General features: G+C 33.0%; 1 protein-coding gene across 17 annotated transcripts in view; it reads right to left on the reverse strand.

The window, feature by feature from the left end:
• Nucleotides 1-20,774, reverse strand: part of SGCZ (sarcoglycan zeta) — a 412,929-nt gene that overhangs the window by 19,593 nt on the left and 372,562 nt on the right. For all 17 annotated transcript variants that reach the window (XM_088163416.1, XM_088163414.1, XM_088163420.1 and 14 more), the window contains 2 exons: nucleotides 15,775-15,847; nucleotides 3,602-3,725 (listed from right to left, as the gene is read on the reverse strand). In XM_088163416.1, coding sequence (XP_088019542.1) covers nucleotides 3,602-3,725; nucleotides 15,775-15,847 — 197 coding nt within the window. The remainder of the gene's footprint in view (nucleotides 1-3,601; nucleotides 3,726-15,774; nucleotides 15,848-20,774) is intronic.

Genomic DNA, 20,774 nt, shown 5'->3' on the forward strand with positions numbered 1-20,774 from the left:
TGAGCCACTGTGGTCCTCTTCCAACCTGACCCATTCTGTGATTCTGGATGGTCAAAACTATTACCCTTAGTTGTTAGGCCAAGGAGCAGACACCATCAAATACACCTTTCAGCTTGCTATCTTTATACAATTATGTGTTTCAGGTTCAACTGAACATTTTTTATGTCTAGAAAAGTCAAGTATCTACAGAAGTCAAAATTGATTTTTACTTTTGCATTACATTTTTGTGTGAAAAAGCAGTAGTGAACTAGCAGTCGTTGAGCTGAGTTTCCAGACAAGAAATTATCTTTTTCTTCTTATGTGAACCAGTGGATTCAGCTGTAGCCTGGAGCTTCACATTTCATGTTCCTTGTAAATGATTGCTGCTTTAAACCATTGGCTATGGTTTATTTATAGAATAAAACATAGTTCACAATTAAATGCCAAGTTATAATTGAATCAAAGGATTCTGCTGATGCCTTGACCCACAACGGTGCAGCTCAAGAGCTTTAGAAAGAGCAGCAGAATCTGAATCTAAATTACAGCCCCCAGTATTCAGTCTGGGATCACACATTATAATGCATAATAGGACTAAAAAGATTATTATAATACTGCAGTAAATAAAAAGAAAATGTATGAAACAGCAGAATTCAGGATGCTTGCAGAGACATTCAGTTTGTGAAGTGGGAGGCTAAAGATTATACTGCATAGAAATAAAGCTAGAGGAAAAGTATTTCATAAACATATTTATGTTCCGAAAAATATACTGAAGTTGTTCTGAAAAATATTCTGACATTACTCTTAAATCAAAGGAAAATCTATGTTTCATAGTCAGTAAATGCATAATGCTCTGCAACATGGCTACAACTATTTGATTCCAGGTGCCACGTAGCCATTTTCTCTCATAATAGGACAATAACTTTGCTATAGAAAGAAAACACTAATTCACATATCTTTGATGAATTTTTGAAAAAACTTTCAAACAGAAAAAAAATTAAATGTAGTTAACTAGAATAAAAATAATTTTAAAACCCCTTGCATGTCTTTCTAGTACAAATTGTCTGATCATAAAAATGGTTCACAGATCAATTCACAAAGACAACACTAATCGATTTGTGGAGGAAACCTGACTGATAAGGCATTCAATTCTTAGGCTAAAATGAAGATTATTTTTAATACAAATACTTTGTCATTTTAGAATGTGCTTTTTTAAAAATTAATAATGATAAAAGCTTTAAACATTTTTTTTACTGTCTGCTAATCTGTGGTTTATCTGTTGGGCTGTAAGCAGGAAAAGCAATCAATATTTTGTTGTATAGATATTTAATCCATTGGATGTTTACCTTGGTGCCTCACACCAGGCTGTAATTAGTCCAGCAATCCTTAACATGACTATAGTAACTTTGCACAACAACTAATGCTGTGGTGCCTGTCATATGCCTTCTAAAGTGTTTCTGCATTTTCCTCTAACCCCCTCCACTGGAAGAGATTAAACAGTGGACTATAAAGGCATTGGCCAGATCTCAGGATAGAATTTCTCTGTGGATTTCAGCTACAGTTCATTTCAGATCTTACTGAAATTGCATCCAAGACTTTGGACTTTGTCAAATGTATATGTCTTGAACAGTTCATTGGGAAAGAGTGGAGAAAGGTTGGTAATTTGTTTTCTTATAATTTTCAATCTAACTTCTATGTGGTAAATTACAGATGTGCAAAGTCTTATCACAGAGAAAATACTGATTTTTAATGAGAAGTTCAGAAAAGTCAGCTTTTCACTGGCATATTTTTACTACAAAACATTTAATACCAAATTGAATTATAGTTCTGAATAATACATAATATAGGCATGATATCTTTTCTTGGATTCCCATTGTAAAAGTCCAACTGAGGTCATAGGACATTATGTCCAGAAATACCTTTCCAACAAGGCATAGTATATACTTAAGAAAAATGAGAAGTCATGCAATTAAATTACAATGTTGATATGGAGAAAAAAACCTGATGGATCCACAGATAAAATATTTGTATGAAGAGGTGTATGATACAAAACAGAGAATATAGAAACAATAATGGAAGACTAAGGAAAGGTAACAGTCTTTCTGTTGGCTTATTTTTTTAACTTTAATTTTAATATAAATTTTACTTTTCCCCTCTGGCAATATCATGAAGGGAAAGAACAAAGGAATACATTCTATTTGTAAAAGTTATATTAATAAATTTAGGAACCAAGTAGATTCGGCCAGGTAGGGATTTATAAAGAGGAAACAAGACAGGTTACAGGAAGCTCTAGACTCAAAAATACCCTCAGAAAAGACAATGGTGAGGCAGGACAATATTTGCTATTAAAAGAGGATTAGATTTTTTATTTCTATCTCAGCAATGCTAGGAAACAGTAAGAGAGGTGGTAAGTAAAGATGAGAGACTGGAAGAAGAGTTGACTTTTGGAGAAACTCAAAAATAAGGTGGGGCACGTGGTATATGAATACTTGAGACTCCAAGTTAGGAAAACAGAGCTTTAATTAAGCTGGGCAGATACTTGCATCATTAAAAATTGTTATCAAAATAGGTTTGTGATGCAGTATATTGGCCAAAATGTTCCTGTCTGTATTGTAATGAAGAGTATGCATTCCAGGGGACTATCTGTCACAGATATGAATGTTGGTTTTGTTTGGATTTGCTTATGTCGAATACTGTGTAAAATATCTGGAAACATTTGTTAGAGAATACAAAATACAAACACAAAAAGTAAAATAATTTCTAAAGAGCTCCATTCGCAATGAGATATTTACATTATGGATTTCCAAAAATGCTGTAATGTAGCAAGCCCCTCTGAGAAAATTTGAAAATCTATCAATTTCTCCAAAGTGCCTAATAGAAATCTGAGATCTCTTGTTAGCCTTCAACAAGTTTTTTGCTTTTGTTTTTTTTTAATGTTGTATCATTTATGGTCTGAAGATGAAAGGACTCCCACACCAGAAATTCTTCATGCATTTCTGCAATACATACATTGCCATCCCAATAAGTGACCCAATTTTGAATCATTTTCATGAGTTCACACAGGTTTATATGTGAAGAATCTTTACCAAAGTCTTTTTATGTCAATCACTAATCACTGATCTCTGAAACAAGACGCTAATGGAACAGGAGAGAAAATATGATGGAAGTACTCTGTCTCTCTTACAGAGATAGTAAAAGATTAAGGAGTTAAACCACAGGCAGAGCAAATTTGTTAAACCACTTAATCATGGCTTAATGATACATTAATTCAAATTAATCCAAACTTCTCTTATTTTGACAGATTAATCCAAATTAAGTTTTTTCCAAAATCACTTAACCGACTCTGTTCCATGCATGGTTTTTTCTTTGAATCTTAATTTACAAGTAAATCTGATCTGTATTAATTTAACCAAGTTTGTTTTCAGTGTGAATGAAACTTAAGGATTCAAATATTTTTAAAAAATGAAATAAGTATTAATAGTTGAACAAGCTAAACCAAACTTACTTAAATAAAGGTAAATGCAGAGCACTTTTTGTGTTGTTTACCTTGCTGCTGAATAAACACTCCTCACATTGTGTGTGTTATGCTAGACAGAGCTGTAGAACTTTTCTCTGCTGAACTTACCTCCCCTTCTGTTGACTGTAAGTGCAGTTCTTTCCTACAGGTAGCCTTTAAGTCTCCTGCAGCTGCATTGACTTGCACTCCCCTGGGTGCTTCCATCACCAAAGATCTAGTAGGAGATTCAAGTCTGAAAGACAAAAACAATCACTGAGAAAAAAATGCACTGAATTGAACTACCAAAACATATTTTGAAAGGTAACAAAGGAAAACCAGATTATATGTGTGATTCTATAACTGCCTTTTATGACACAGAGATAGAAAAAAATGAGACATTTAAGAATATACTGATCTAAACCTATCTGCTTTGTGATGCTTTCTGGCACTAGCACTTAATGCATCCAACTGTACTAATACTGAAATATAGGTACTTAAGAAACTCCACATCTCTCTTAATGCTTCTATAATGACAATTTAATACTAAAATCTTCTTAGTGACTGAAGACAAATGTTTAACGACATAAAGAGAAAACAAAACCTTTAAATGTTTTCGATGACGTGAAACTGGTTAAAATTACTTTGCTTTGACAGACTCATTCATGTTTTGAGTATGTTTAGAAGCTTCATGTGTGAAGAGAGGAAAAGAAATCTCTTATATTGCAATAACTGGGAGGGCATTGTATGGTTTTTGTGTTCTCCAAAATACTCATTATGCTCATATAACCCTGTTATAGCAGGGTTAAGAACCACATCACTGCTTCTTGGTATCTTTACTCAAAGCAATTATTGTTCTACTGTCAGTCTTTCTGCTTCTCACTTCCCTGTGCTCAAGATCCTCCATCATCTTTGATGCAGAACTATGATACTTTCTTAGCTGTCCTTTCTCAGAGTATTGTAGAGATTTCTCTTAAAAGGGAAGTACTAATGCAAAGATTTTGTAGAAAACATGCTCACATGCTGAATAGGGAAAATGACAGCATGAAAACTATTGATCTAGGAAACAATAATTCAGATTCTGATTGTGTTCAGTTGCAGACTTATTCCATAGCACTATAAGGGAGGAAGACAATTTTTAAAATCTATTTATAGATTAAATCTATCTATAACTTAGTAATATAATGGCAGGACACAGTTCCACTTTACCTGAACAAAGCCTTTTTGTAAGATGAAATATGTTAATGATAAAAATGTCTAGACTGAGCAGCTTGAAGAAAACACTGTATTTCCTGCTTCAGCAAAGTGTCAGTGTTATAGCTATCCAAAAATATAATGACGTACTAGATGTATAATGGAGAGTAGTTTGACAGAGAATTTGGTGCAGAAAAGCCAGATGAAATCTGTCAAGAAATGGAACAAGAGAATTTCAAAATATTTCAACTATTGCATTTTTTTAGTACAGAGAACAGTACTGGATTTCCATTTTAAAACCAAAGTGCCACATTTGCATGCAAAGAAAGTCACTGAGATGGTGTCTGTGAAACATTTTTGTTTGTTGCATGTCACTACACTCAATAGGGAAAGGAAGAAAAGAAATGAAAAAAAGAAAAACAAAAGCAAATAAAATGAAGGTAGTAAACGCAAGTGTCCACATAGAGAAAAATGTAATTTGTAGGTACTGATGTATAAAAAATAAAAAAATTACATGAGATGCATGTATGACAGCAATAGAAAAATATCTATCTCTGATACTCCTAGGCCCTTCTTTCTTTTTTTGACGCTTTGTAGGGAGACGTTGATAAAAGGTTCTGCACTTCTTTGTACTGTGGAAGAATCTAAATAGCATGAATTATTTAATGACATACACAAGCGCTTTTTAGGTGGCAGTTTGTGAACTTGTGATGGCTACAGGACAGCAGAAAAAGGACTTCTAAAATATTTTATAAATTATGTAAAGGATACAATTTAGAAATTAGGTTTCTGAGAGTACTCCATTGCCTTAATGAGGTTTTACCTTGAACTTAAAATGAAACTGAATGGTATAAATGTTAAATGATTTTATTCTTCCATTCCATATTTTTTAGAAGCTAATCACTGTGATTTATAACCTACTTTACAGGAATAGTAACATTTCTACATGGTTTGAGATGCCATTTCATAATCATAAAGCCAAAGTGTTCTTAGCTACATTTATTGCATTGAGTTCATATGTCTTAGCCAAGTCACAAATATTTCTGGTTTCATAACATTCAAATCCCTCAGACCTAACTAAAACTTTTCAGCAGCTGGACAATTAAAATCTGTTTAGGAATGTACATCTATCAGGAAACTATGGTTTTCTTTGATGAATAAATTTTTGACAGTGCATAGCTTAGAGTTGTTTAGACTACTTTCATCAGAGTTTTTCATGAAGTACATTAGCACAAATAACTTTATTTTTGTCTAAAAATAAGATATTTGGGAAATTAATTTCTCAACTTGAAAAGTTCATAATATCATCCTTCTCCACACCATGGGGAAGAATTTATTTTTTTTTTAGATAATAATGATTCTCAGTAGTTTTTGGAAATCAAATAATTGGTAGAAATGTCAAGGAATGACTGATGATTATCAAGGTAGATTTTAAAACACCACCAATCTTAGTAAAACTGAATGCCTAAATCTGTTTTGCAGTTCTAATTTGCTTTTCTTATTGTTATTCTTTGGCTGATCTGCTCTGCAAAGAGACTGCAGCATGCTACTGCAAATGCAAAGTCTATACACATAGATTATTTGCTCAATGTTTTGAGATAAATGAGGTTTGATATGCAGCTTCTTTATAGTATTCTTTGCCATATTTCTGATACCGTTAATCTCTACAATAAACTCATTGCAACACTCCACATTTTAATGCTCATCCCTCCAAGGAGAAGTGTATTATTATAATAGCATACGGAGAATTTGCTTTCCTTTCAGATTTACTGATGGCCTGTCACAGTGGCATTTTCATGAGTGAATCCTATTCATAGAATTAATTTCTCTGTCCCAAACAACAAACTGCTCTGATGGAGAAGATTACTACTGCTATAATTAGACAGAAACTACAAAACTGTAGGAAAGACAAAACGGCTTTTAAAAAGAGTTCTTAAATAATATAATTGGTCAATTTGCAAAATGTGATGAAGCAAGATGATCTATCCAAGGCAGAGAAGGGCTTTTTTTTTTTTTAATTATCAGTGGTTAATTTGTGAAAAAAGATAAATTTCATAAGATCAAAGCCATATGAATTTGAGCTGAAATAATGAAAGAATGACTGCTAGAAAAGGGAAACTTTTAAAATATCTTGAATATGTTCCTTTGAAGGTATTAAAATATTTCTCATCAGAAATTCAGAGATATTTTTTATTCATTTTGTATTTTCTGTTTACAAGCTGACCTAGATTGTATTCGAGAAAAATAATTTAAGATATGAACCAAAAGAAAAGGTTTCCTTTTGGGATTTAAGCAATATTTTAGGCTTACCTCCTGCATATCCCTCATACTCACATGGGATGTAATTTATCTATGTTAATTTTTTTCAGTTGGCTAGTGGAAAATATTTCTTAAAATAGAAGGAAATAGAAGATTCTCCTGCGCAGAAGCGAACAATTTATTTGCTTTGTATATATTTAACAACAACTGATATAAACAACTGATATAAACGTCTACCAATTTGGAATTGCTATTCAAAACAGTGAATTAAAAATATTTCAGCTAGAGATCTCACAGGTAAAACAGGTACTCATTTCCCTTTTATTGACATCTTTATATCTGGGGGTCAACAAATCAACACTTCCTAGTGTTTAAATTTTATACATTATAGTCTTGCCAACACATATTGTGCTTTTTTTTTCAGTGAGCATAGGAACTCTGCTCGGGGGAAAAAAAAAAATTTTGCAAATATAAAACCAATGGAAAGTCTACACATTTACTTGGTAAGCCTTTTGTAGATTTTCATAGATTAAAATAACTGTGCCGTTGATCTCGCTACCTGTAGGTCAAGAGTTTTGGCAGACTGTGACTGTGGGTGAGTAAGACACAAAGGGCAGAAGCAAGGCAAATAGATGTGACAAATCTCCCTCTATTTCTCTTCCTACTGCTTCATTGTAAACAAGTACCCTCAACGCCAAATTCTCTGAGAATGCAAGATCTTCCTGTCCCATGAGTGAAAGAATTTTGTTCCAAATTAGAATTAAGACATTTTTCAAAGTAATTTTGAAAATGTTGTTTTCCAGAAACCTCCAACAATATAAAATATACATGCTTTCAATTTCTATTATTATGAAAAGAAGAGTTGGCTGCCCTGATGCTAAAAGAAAATTTTTTCAAGAGTCCTCCAGTGAGACCAAGAGCCATTAAAGGAGTCAAATGAACACTGATGGTCCATTTCTTGGAAGTCAGGTTGCAACATAAAGAATAGCCAGCAACTTTTATGATCATGGTAACAAAAAAATCTTAAAGCTTTATATTAAGATATTGCAACTACTCAAACAGTGAATAGCTACATTTGACATCACTGTGGGAATGATATGAAAATAAAATTATTATTCAATCATTCCAACCTTATTACTTATACTATTTACAAGGTTATACATACACATTTTACCATATATATATATATATAAAAGTCACTAAAATATTTTGATACATTTACATGTATCATGTATGTACATGTATGCTTTTTAAATGATACATGTATCATTTACATGTGCATGCTTTTAACAAATTGCTAATATTTTCTGGATGATATTATTATTATTATTATTATTATTATTATTATTATTATTATTATTATTATTATTATTATTATTATTATTATTATTGAAAAGCAGTGGTAAATTTGGAGGCCTCAACATTCTTAATGTTGTTTACTGATCATCAGCTTTTCTTTATTAAGAAACAAAATTCTCATATGTTCATGGGAAACTTACTTTTATTTACGTGAAAACCTAATCTTGGGTATGATTTGTCTCTAGTTTTTTGACAAAACACAAAACTCTTAAGTAACGGAGAGTTAGATGAAGTGTTTTTTGAAAATAGTATTGGCCTGAACCAATAAATATTAACCTTTTTTCCTCTCAATTTTCAACTGTGCAACTCATAGATGATAAAATTAAACAAAGAGGACACTTTCATGACTTAAATAAAAAAATAGAATGGTATTCAGTACAGCATTTCATGTTATGTCCTTGCTCTGCATGTCACTGACTTTGGCATGTGTCAGCATGCCCTTATTATAACTTCTAAAATTCTCACTAACCTAGAAATTCACTGGGCTCTAAGATGAGTTCTGATTGCCCTGTACATGCCACAGATTTAAATCCAATAGGTCTGCATTTTCATAGCAACACTTGAAAGAACTGAATGTTTTAATGTTATTTGGAATAGGTGATAAATCAGAAAAACAATTTACCAGACAGGGAAATAAAGGGTCTCTTCTGAGAATATAAAAAAAATATTACTGAAGAGAAATAAAAAGGAACAAAAGGTCATTGAGGAGGTTTTCAGAAGTGTTGTTAAAGGAATAGAAAGAGTAAAGAAGCATCAAGGAAAAATGAGAAAGGCTGAAAAAAGCAAATATTTAATGCAAAAGCTTGACTAAATAAGCAGGTGATATGAGGAAGGTTAAAGAGAACTTAACTCATGATTGTTTCTCAGCATGGGTGAAGGCATAGCCAGAATAGCTGAAGACAAGGAAGCTATCAAAAGCAGAAGTAATATTAAGAAGAAAACAATTCAAAAACACAAGTAACGTCTCAGGTAGTAAAAAATCATGCAGGCATAAGTCAACTAAAACGAAAACCTTTGAAAATCAAGAAAATTAGTAGAAATGTAAGGTTTAGAACATGAGCTTTTATTTCTTAGAGAAATACCTGCTTGAAAGTTCCAGTCTTTGAGAAAAAGTTCTGGGTATGAGACAATCAAACACTCCTGACAACTTAGAGCTACCCCATTTTACCCTAAATGTCTCCCTTTGCATTATCTTCCTTATTTTTATTCTGGCTTGAATCCCTTTCTACACATGCCCAGCCTTTCTGCTAAACATTCTTACATGAAGTTTATCTTCTTTACAGAAATAGCTCCATTACCTGAGTTGTCTTTCAGACTATCTTTTCTTAAAATGGAAATCTCTCTTGTCAGAAAGAGATTGAAGCAACATGCCCACAGAAAATGCTCAAGTGCTTGTCAAGAGTTAGATCTGAAGATAAAGTGCCTAGGGGAGTCTGAAGAGTCTCAGTTCGGAAAACCATTAGCTTCCTGTGATTAAGAAGTAACATTCCAGACCACCTGTAATTATAATAATATTCTCTATATAATTTCTTTAAGGAGTCTTAAGCTAATATAAACAGATATATTTTAGCTGAGGCAAACTGTGACATGGCTTGATCCACATTTTTAGAAAACTGCATCTCATAGAAAATTATTCTGCTGAAAATCCTTTGACAGGTTCGACTTCAAACTCTGAAGATTAAGCATAGCAGAGACCTTTGAGTATACTTTCCAATGGCTCATATTTGGAACATTCCAAGAAGAAAATAAAAATTAAAAAAATCAGTCAATCATTAAAAAAAAATCAGAAAAGGTTTGATGAGTTTACTTTCAGCCACTTTTTTAGGACAACTGCCATGTCCAAACAAACTAGAGAGATGTTTTCACTTTCTGCAATACAAAATTGAATGGTAGATTGTGAAGAAGTCAAATAGCTTTTTTAATTCTTTTGGCAGTGAATTCCATCTTGAGATACAACAAATGATAAAATGTGAATTGCAGGATAAGACATGTAAAATCATTAATTCTTCTCTCTGGCTAAAAGCTATCTTTCGAGTTCTCTGTAAAATTGATATAAACAACAGGAGCTGTTTGGTGGACTGCAGAACTAATAGTTTCAGAAACTCATGTACTCCCTGTAACTTCTGAGCCTCCTTGTTGTTATATCCAGTCTGTATGAGCTCCAGTTCCCTCACAAACTATCAGGGACATGAGAGGAGAGAACAGACACACAGCAAATTTAAGAAGCCTTGTTTTCTTGTGAAAGTGGTTAAACAGCGTCACTGAAAATAGAGATACTCCCAGAAAGGGAAAAGGAACAGCTGGAGTGAGGAAAAAATATCTGTGGAGAAATTTTGTATAAGGAAAGACTAACAAACTAAAGATTGCTCAAATGGAAAACAAAATATATTAGTAGCCCTTTTTAGTAATGCATTAGTAAGCCTGTTCACTTAGAATCAAAAGAAAGACATTAAATGAAAATATTATGTATCTTACAGCAGCATAATGACATATAGTACAATTTTTATGGAATATAAGTAGTATATCAAATTATGTTTAATCAGAAAAACTAGAGCAAAATGCAAGTACAGTGGTATGATGATAAAAGACTGTATTTAGAGCCCAAAGCATGTCAGAAATTAGTTTTAGTATCTCTAATATCTCCTGGGTGTGGAGGACTGTTGCTCAACTTCTATTTAAACAGACAGTGAAACAAACACTTCTACCTGCAGTATCTGTGAAAATGAAAAGCTTGAAGAAATTGTGGGCTATTGTGCCTAGTCCTAGGCTGGACCTACGTGAAATTACAATTAATTAAGCAGAAGCTTGGATCTGGAAGCATTGTGAAAGCAACCACAATAGAAACAAGCCTTGCAGGAGCCAAGGGCACACAGGAGGGCACCAACTGAAACCTTGAACATCTCCCTCTGGCACTCTGAGCACTCACTGGTCTTGCTTATTCTTAGACAAGACCGAGTTTCATGTAAAAATAGGGTGATATATTTACCCTCACAACCCTGTGTAGGCTGGGACAGCTGTGCTTGGAGCCCATCTGTGGGTTCCTGAAGGCGTGACATGGCATAATCATAAAGCAAACATAATCATAAACCCAACAGAAAAGGACCTGAAGGTGCTGGTTGACAGCAGCTGAACATGAGCCAGCTGTGCCCAGGTGGCCAAGAAGACCAAAGGCATCCTGGCCTGTATCAGCAATTGTGTGGCCAGCAGGACCAGGGCAGTGATTGTTCCCCTGCACTCAGCACTGGTGAGGCTGCAGTTTGAGTCCTGTATCCAGTTCAAGCCCCTCACTGTAAAAAGGACATTGACGTCCTGGAGTGAGTCCAGAGAAAGGCAATGGAGCTGGGGGAGGATCTACAGTGTAAGACATAGGAGTGACTGAGGTAGCTGGGGTAGCTCAGCCTGGAGAAAAGGAGGCTCCAGTATCCTAAATTTACCACATGAAACTCAATGGATTTTTCTCTCTCTTGCCATAGTAATATTTCTATCCTTCATATCTTGGTTTCTACTAGAGTCTTTTCCCTTTCCAATGTCAAATATAATCATCATCACTGAACAGTAAAGCAAATTATTCTTTCAGTTTAAGTGCCATACCGAGCTACCTTTTGTTTCTACTCCGTCCTGTCTGCATAGCAATTATGACCATTCATTAATGGCTTTTTTCTCTGTTACTTCAGTACTTTTAAAATTATATATATATATATATATATATATATATATATATAATGTATATTTTAAAAGAGAAGAATACATTTATAGTTAAAAAGAGAAGCTTAACTTCTGGAAATTTTTCAAATTTTACTATACCCATACTTATTTTTGTATGAACATGTATGTTGAAAAAATATTTTCAACAGCTAGTGATAAGACTAAGCAAACAAGTTTTTGTCAATATACATGCCTAGAAATGAAATAGCTAACATAAATTATGAAAACAAAAATAGTAATTATTTCTATTTTATTAGAAAAGGGTACTGAAAGTAACTAAAATCTGACATTATTAAAACAGCCTAGGAAGGGAGACAGGTTTTTTTACTCTTCTGCATCTTCCATCTTTTGATGAGGTTTTGTTTATTATTTGATTTATGGATAAAAATAGATGAATAGTCATGGTGATTTTGTCACTCTCAACCTGCTCAGATGACTAACAAGGTCAAAATTTCTGATGTGATCTCTGCCTCCAGGCTTTTACAAAATATATATTTTGACCTATCAGTAAACCACCCCTTAAATTTCACAAAAGGTGTCTCTTACAAACCATCAGACAACTCTGAGTGAACCAGACTTCCTGTGCAAGAAAGGAGTATTTTTAACTCTTATTAGAGGTAAAGTAGAATCCAACTATCTTGCATGGTTCCTTGTCACTTGATCAATTTTCATCTCATTATTCCCAGCATTAGCTTGCAGGATTAACTGATAGTGGTGTGCAAAGCATGACATTGAAGAGAAAAAAAACTTTCACATTTGATCTCACAGTTATCTCCAGAGGACAACAACAAATTAATTCATCCCCTTATTAAAGATGTTATTGAGGTCAAAGCAATCTGCATTTAACTACTGTCTGTCTATTTTGTGCATGGATATTGCCTATTAGTGCACCATATTTTGATGCACTATTGGCCTAAAACCAGTATTTGGGGAATATATTGGCAGTTTAGTTTCCCTTGCTGTGTTCTGGTGAGAAACAGTAGTGAGAGAAACAGTAAGATTAAATTATTAAGATATAATTCATTTTTCTGATTCTAATGCATGATTCTTTTATGCTACCAATCCCAACTAATGAAAGTCATCTTTAATTAGTTTTTGGGATTTGACACAAAAGTTTTCACAAAGGATTGTATAACAGCACTGTCTGAAAGCAAAACCTTTCCAGTATTATTTGAAAATGCAAGAAAGGAGAAAGATGTGGCCAAAATGGTTGGACATTTTGGAATTAATTATATAAGTATTCAATTAAGGTTTATTTTTACACAACACATTTTTAATAGTAAATATTAGAGGAGCTTCTCTCTATGAAGACCTCAAAATCTGGCTATAGAACTAAGTGTCTGAGGCAAGGTTTAGATATGTGGAGCTCATGTGAATCTGACTTTTATCTTTTTGTCTTTCTGTCCATGATAAGTTAAACTAAAATCCCAGGAAGTACTATGATCCCTGTGGGCATGAAATTCTTAGACCAAATTTTCTAGTTATGTTTCATTCAGAGAAATCAAGGTGGTCATTACTCCGTTTCTAAAATATTCAGTAGTCAATCATTTTACATATACAAGGCTATGAATAGGGGTTTCCAGCATATTTTATTTCGGAGAAAAAGGAAAAAAAATGTCCTGAGGTTTATTAATTGACCACAAATACATCTTCCAACAAGAAAACTATGGGGATATTTATGCTTGAATTAATGATCTAATGTATATTCTATTATCTTTCAGCCCTTTATACAATAATTCTCATAGCCTAATATATTTGCATTTATGCACTGCAATTTACTCTCAAATTGCACCCAAGTGTATCCACTGAAAAAAATTAATAATGTTAATTCAGCAAATTTTCTACTCTCCCATTACTTACCATTAAGTTTAACCATCCAAGCACACAAGGATGCAGCATTTGGAAAAATAGTCTAGGTGATTTTAGGACTGCCATTATTGGACACTTTAGGTAGGTTTATTCTAAAATATTAAAAAGTAATAGAACCCAGACCAGCCCACTGAAATGTCCTAATAGTAATTGTCATCATTTTAAAATTACTAAATTGACTTGAGAGTTTTAAAAAATAATATGATGAAATCCAACTACTTTAGGGGAGCACATGTGTAGGAAAACTTGCAGACCTTAATATGGACTGAATATATTAAGAAGAAACCACTTAAAAGTAAGCTAAGTTTACTTGACCCAACTCCAAGGCTGTTGGTTTCTTCAATTTTTTAAATAAACGTATGGATTAAAATCATTATTAATGAGAGGGAAGAAAGTTGAATGCTAAACTAAGTCCATCTTGGAAAAATGGACTGAAGTAACAGTGAAGTTGAAAACATTAAGCAACAATAGGAATCACGACAATGAATAAAGACAAAAAACTAGAGAGGTGAATGTCCAATGTGTGAATTTCAGAAGTGAGGTGATTTTAACCTTACTTAAATTAATCCTGAAGACACAGGATTATCTGTTTTACCATACATTTTCCCTCTGTTGATATTATTTAATAATTAGAAAGAAGTAGAGAAAGCAGTGTTTCCACATTCTTTTGAGTGGAACAAGTTCCAGCCTCTTACCCAAATTATTGGTCCCCTGAAAAAAGAAAAGCATGTTATGTTTCTTCTTTGATTTCTGCTGAACTTCCACTGATTAGAGATCATATCACCTTGGTGATTGTCACTAATAAATGCCTTTAGAATTATTTTCCACAAAGGACTGAGAGGAGTCATGGAAGGGGACAGAGATTTTTAAGATATAAATCCAGCCAACAGGATCCTCTGGAAGAACCTAAGCTATACATTACTTTAAAATGTTTAGTGTAAATAATCAAACACAATAATTTACTTCACACACTCCACGTACAATGGTCAAACTTGTCCACATGGACTGTTTCCTGTAAATGATTCTGCAACACTGTTATTCTTCCATGTTCCTAAATGACTTTGCAAATGTAAGGCTGAGCACTTAACCATGCTTTTCTGTAGCAATTAATCAGAAACACTTCTGAGCAGGTAATGAGATAGTCATATAATGTTCAAAAACCATAGTAGAATTGACTCAAAGTCTATATTGTTTCTCATCAGTTCTACTGGGAGTAATACAAGGAAGGACTTTTGATTTTCTGTGATTCTCATAATAAATCACATCCATATGAATCACAGATAATTACTTAGCAGTGCACATACATGCACTTCAAAAAAAAGCTTTCACTTTAAACCTAAGTTTTCTTTTCAACAGATTCCTTAGTAAATTCTAAACCTAATCTTTTACTATCTACTGATTTCTCCACTTCTTTGACTAAGTACAGAAAAAATTTACATTTAGAAATGTAGCCTCACTTGGTAATTAATTTTTGAAAAGTGTGTGAGTTAGTACAAAAAACCGAACAACCCAGAAACATCACTAAATCGAAAAATCAGGGACTGTTTACTTTAACTTGACCTATATATTCTGTAACAGCTCATAAAAAAAATCAAACAGCTGGTCTGATGCTGTTGAACAATACTACAGACATTGGACCTTCAAAACACTGAATATTCCAGTCTCTAGGGAAAATATATTTCTCAAGAATTCTACAATGGGAGGCAGGTCATGTATAAAAAAGCACTATATTTTACATTTCACGTGATAGGAGTTTGTGGGAGTTTTTTGACCAGTTAGAACAAACTGGAGTCTATCAGTGTTTTTGTATCTGAGTCATTAAATTGGCAGCATATATACGGATACTGTTATTTTAATCCAGACTTAATTTTTTTTTGGAGAACACTTGATTTTAAAACAACTTTTTGAACAACACCTACTTGAGGTCTTGGGAAGGTTCTGCTCTGATATGGGGTGTCTCCACAGAGTGCCCAAACACTGCCCCTTCCGTGCCTAAAATACATAAATAAAATACAGTACAATTACTTTGGAAAATAAAAACACATGAAATATATTGAAATATATGACCACAAATTGACAGTATTAGGAAAAAATGCCTGATCAAATCCTTTATCAATAATTATAAATGTTTCTTCATATTTACATCTCCATTTCTATATCAAAATCTGGACCAACATCCTGCTTTTTCGTGTACAAATCTGAAACACTTACAGACCCAAATTTTCAGAAATGGTTTGCCTGAGTGCTTGTCTCCATATTTTGGAGAACAGCTATTTTACAGAGAATGGAAATAATATCATAAATTTTTGTGGCAAAAACACAGTAGAGAAATATCTGCTGCATTTTACATTCTGTTTATTATCTCTTAAACTGAGATGCCAGCTTTTAGACGTTTTGAGATAACTGTCTCTTGCCTGAAGTTGCTGGCTCAATCTAGATATCTGACAGTTTCAGAGTTTATTTTCATCAGACCTTTCTCATTGAAAAATTTTATTCTCATGGAATGTGCTTTGGGTTGTGTTAGAACTGAACACTAAGGTATCTCCTACTGGACATTTAAAATCCAGGCAAAGAAAATGGGTAACAATTTTCCAACTCTGAATTTCTTCTCTACTGAATTTTGATTTATATTACTAGGTCCAAGTTGAATATAGTAATTCCACAGTTTTCATTAGATAACCAAGATTTTTCTCTGAGAAAGTCCTCTTCAATTAAAAAAAATAGAACTCTAGTAAACACTCACTGAAGTTATTTGAAAAAAGACAATTCTTTTATAAATTTTAAACGCATTCCTTGAAAGAAAATGATGGGGGGGAAAAAAGACAAAAAATAAAGATCTTTGTTCTTTGTTAAATTAATAGAAAACTCAAGAAATTTATATGCAGGAAACAACACTATAAAATCAGCATTTCTCTTACCTCTTCCCTCTAAGGACTGAACACATAAAAGTTATTTATACCACTCACTTTACATTTAATGGATAGAAATAGCCTCCATATATTTTTAGGCATTTGAAGTTTGCCTCCTCTTTTTCATTTGCAGAACAATCATCATGCCTATCCTTGTTTACTGATTTACCCAATGCCATTGTTTTTGTCATCCACTTACATAAATTTTACTTTCTTTCTCTGAGGACGGTTTACTGTGTGTTGTATAAGGCAAATAGCCTAGAACTGGGGAGTGTACCTTTCCAACAGAGAATCTCCAGAGAAGGTAAAAGAACTCAATAAAATTTGTAAAACAGGCAAAGCATTTATCTTCTATCAAAATAAGATCAAGGAAACTGTCTGGGATAACTATAACTTATTACTAAATATTCTTGAATTAATTGCTATATTTCAACAGCAGAAGGTTTCTTTTGTTCTGAGACTTGAATTCTGAGTAGACCTAAAAATATACCTACAATATTTCATAGTAGGTCTGCAAGAAGTGCTCAACAGAACATAGACATCAGTCTAATTGCTACAAAATTTTAAATACAATAACATATTTTAATTTTTAAAAATATTTAAATATTTTTCAAACTTTTCCAGAAACTCTTGATGTCAAAGAAGATAGCTATTAGATACTTTTACAGTTAAGCAATTATATTTTGTTTCAAACCTTTACTAGGATTTGAGAGAAGAATGAGGTTATAAATGTCAAATTAGTAACATTATTTTTTAGTATTCAAGGGAAAATAGCCTGAACAAGAGGCAAAAAAATACCAAGCTAAGCAAACTTCAATCTGGTAATAATTTTCTAAACTCCACCTTCATTAAAAGAAAACAAAACCCAGAACAAACAACCAACCAAAATAAACCAAACCAACCCTACCACCAAAACCTTCATTGTAGAGTAGCCTACTAGCATGGAGTATTGAAGACAGGAATAGTAATGAATTAAAATCCAAGTTTTTTTTATCTCTAGAAATCTATAACCTTTACAAATATTCTGGCAAAGAATACTGAAAACAACTTTCTTACAACTACTGGTTAGAAGAACACACAAAATAACCTCATAAAAACCCGCTTTCTATAACCAAGGTTTGCTGAGTGCTGTGGAAAACCACAGGAGGAAAAAACCCAGCATCTCTTTTTTCCTTGTATTATTCCTAAATGTGCTGTGTGTGTTTTTTAAATCTGGCAATGACTTCAGATTCTCTTTCCTTGAAAAGAACAGAATAGTATATCTGTATATGGGCCTTTTGTCACTCAAAATAAAGCTCATCCCCATCTATAATGATCCTATCTGGGAGCTGAATATCCAAAATCAGTGTGTTTCCAGATTCCATTAATCCTTTTCATTAGTAAAATGGAATGCTTTCAATGCCAAGGGCCCTTTATGCTTTTGAAGGTGGCAATGGGATATGAAGATGTAAATAAATGAGCAGAATTCAGAGTTGCCAGTCTTTACTTACGAGAAGACCATGCCTGTAATATTCGAAAGAGCAGCATTATCAATGCAAAGATGCATAAAATTCACTCTAGTATGAGTTTGACATTAAATCAATCAGAAGTGCCAAAGGTAATATCAGGCATAATAAAAGTTAAATGTCAGCTGGCTACAACCCAGCTTTAGTATTTCCTCACTTTCAGCATCATTTTTTTAAAAGATGAGAAGGCATTTCTTGACTAAGAAAATAGAAATTTGAAAGAAAGCCCAAGTTCTTCAAGCAGACTCACAATCCAGGCAGGTAGAATTAATAACAAACCGATATAATTAAATAAAATATATTTAAAGCTAAAACCAAACCACACAGACTCCTTTTGCTATTTGAAAATGCAATCTTAATGCTTTTTTCTTCTCATACAGCCTCAAAAGCAGAAGTATAACAGTTCTTGTGGTAAATGCTTTATCCTTTAAAAAACCCCCAGCTTTCAGCAAGTTAAAGAATATTTCCAATTACCTTTATTACATAGTGGAATAAAAGCAGACACTTTCAATTATCTTGGTTTTAGTAGGAAAGGTGAAAAAGATCAACCAACCAGAATTTACTGATATGTTTCCTGAAGTTAAACAGCAGGATCAAGAAAAAAGACAATCATCAGCATTACTAAAAAATACAGAAGAAAAACTATATTATTCTTTTTTTTTAATTTTCTGTATGCAAATCTGTAATAAATTGATGAGAAGCTGGACCATATAGTTCAGTATTCTTAAGAAATGCTACTATGAACATACCTTCTAATGATATAACTAAATAAATAGAACTATAAAATCAAATTAAAAGTCTATAGCATTTTTTCTAAATGAAAGAAATATACTTTAGGTATTTGATAAGTTACAGTGTTAAAATACTTATTTCTTACAGAAATAAGAGGACATTCTAATAACTGTATTCCCAGACTTACAGAATCACAACCAAGACCTACTTTGACATGAGTGAAATTCTAGCGAGAGATTAATGAATACAAAAAAGGTATATATAAAAAAATGGCTTGAACCTTAAGGCCCTTGCAAGTATAGCACTAAAGGAAGTGGTTAGGGAACTGAATTCAAAGGAACATGAGTTAGAATGGATCACTATAAAAAAGCAATCCTTTTAGAGGAAATATAATCACAAGCCGATGGAGTAGGTGCAAAGGATCTAAAATCAAAACTGTTAAGTGTAACCGAATAAGATTACTCACATCTTCAGCTTCCAGTTAAAGAGAATTAGTTAAATAAAGACTTCACTAAGAAAGAAGCATCTGTGCAGACAAATTACTGATCAAAGAATACCAGTTGTTATAGATGTTGCTAGAGAAAGCTCCGTAAACAAAACAGGTCAGGCAAAAGGCTAAAAGTTCAATTTATAGAGAAACCTTTCTATGCATAGCTGATTTATAAACACCAGAACTTTAAGAAACTTCTTTGACACAGAGAAAATCAAAATTACCCTTTTGCTACACACAAAAACAGACACACCTTCCTGCTGAAACGGAACATTCAGAATTCAGAAAGACCAGTGTAAACTACTAATTTCTGCTCAACTTACTGCTTTCTGAAATTCAGCCTTTGAGAAATGACAAGTGTCAGAGAAAATGGAAGTGCAACATTGGCATTTGCTTCTGGATTATATTTGCTTATGTATGTGCATGCTGAGGGAGTTTTTCATTTATTCAACCAGCAAATAATCCTTTCATACTTTCTGAGAGGTTAGCTTACATAACAAAATGGTACCTTTCAGTGGCTTTGTAAGTGACTAGGATGAAAAGACCGAGCTGGAGTTTTGTTTTTAGTTTTGGGTTGGTTTTCTGGGGGACTTGTGGGTGTTTTTTGTTTTGTTTTCTTTTGCTTTGTTTTGTGAAAAGAATGATGGCTGAAGAGTTGATAAGGCAAGAACTAAAAACTAATGAGGTATTTTGCTGTGGAAGATAACCCACATATTACCATTATCCCACTCCTTCACATTATTCATGTAAGCAAATCACCTGACAATGGAATTGTGAACCATTTTGATGTGTATGAACTACATGCCGTTGTAGCATCACTGACACAGCTCATTTTTATCACCTTGATATTTCACTAGGTTTTTCAGAAACATCAAGTAACAATTACTATGCAAGTACTAGATTTGGATGCCAATTTGTCCACCGAGTCACAGATTTTAAAGAAGGGTTTGTAAAATATTTATTATTTTTGAAGCTTACAATTTTATTTATTGCACATTAATTAAGTTAAAGCATTGAGAGATTTCACAGAGGGATATATAATCAAAATTTTTTACCATTTAAAAGGCCTTAAAAACACATAGTATGTGTGGAACTTTTATGTTCTTAAAATTTAATTGCAATAAAATTAAAATTCCTAATTCTTGTACCTTGTGTACATAGATAAAAAGGGTTTTCGTGAACATTGAAAGCTGCTGTTCAACAATAAGGCCTTGGAAGAGCTAATCACTGCCAGACTGGAAAAAAAACCCAGAAATATTCAGCTATGCAAACCAATGAGATGA

Source organism: Sturnus vulgaris, chromosome 4 (genome assembly GCF_052056855.1).
Source record: "Sturnus vulgaris isolate bStuVul1 chromosome 4, bStuVul1.hap1, whole genome shotgun sequence".
In the NCBI taxonomy this organism is placed as follows: Eukaryota; Metazoa; Chordata; class Aves; order Passeriformes; family Sturnidae; genus Sturnus; species Sturnus vulgaris.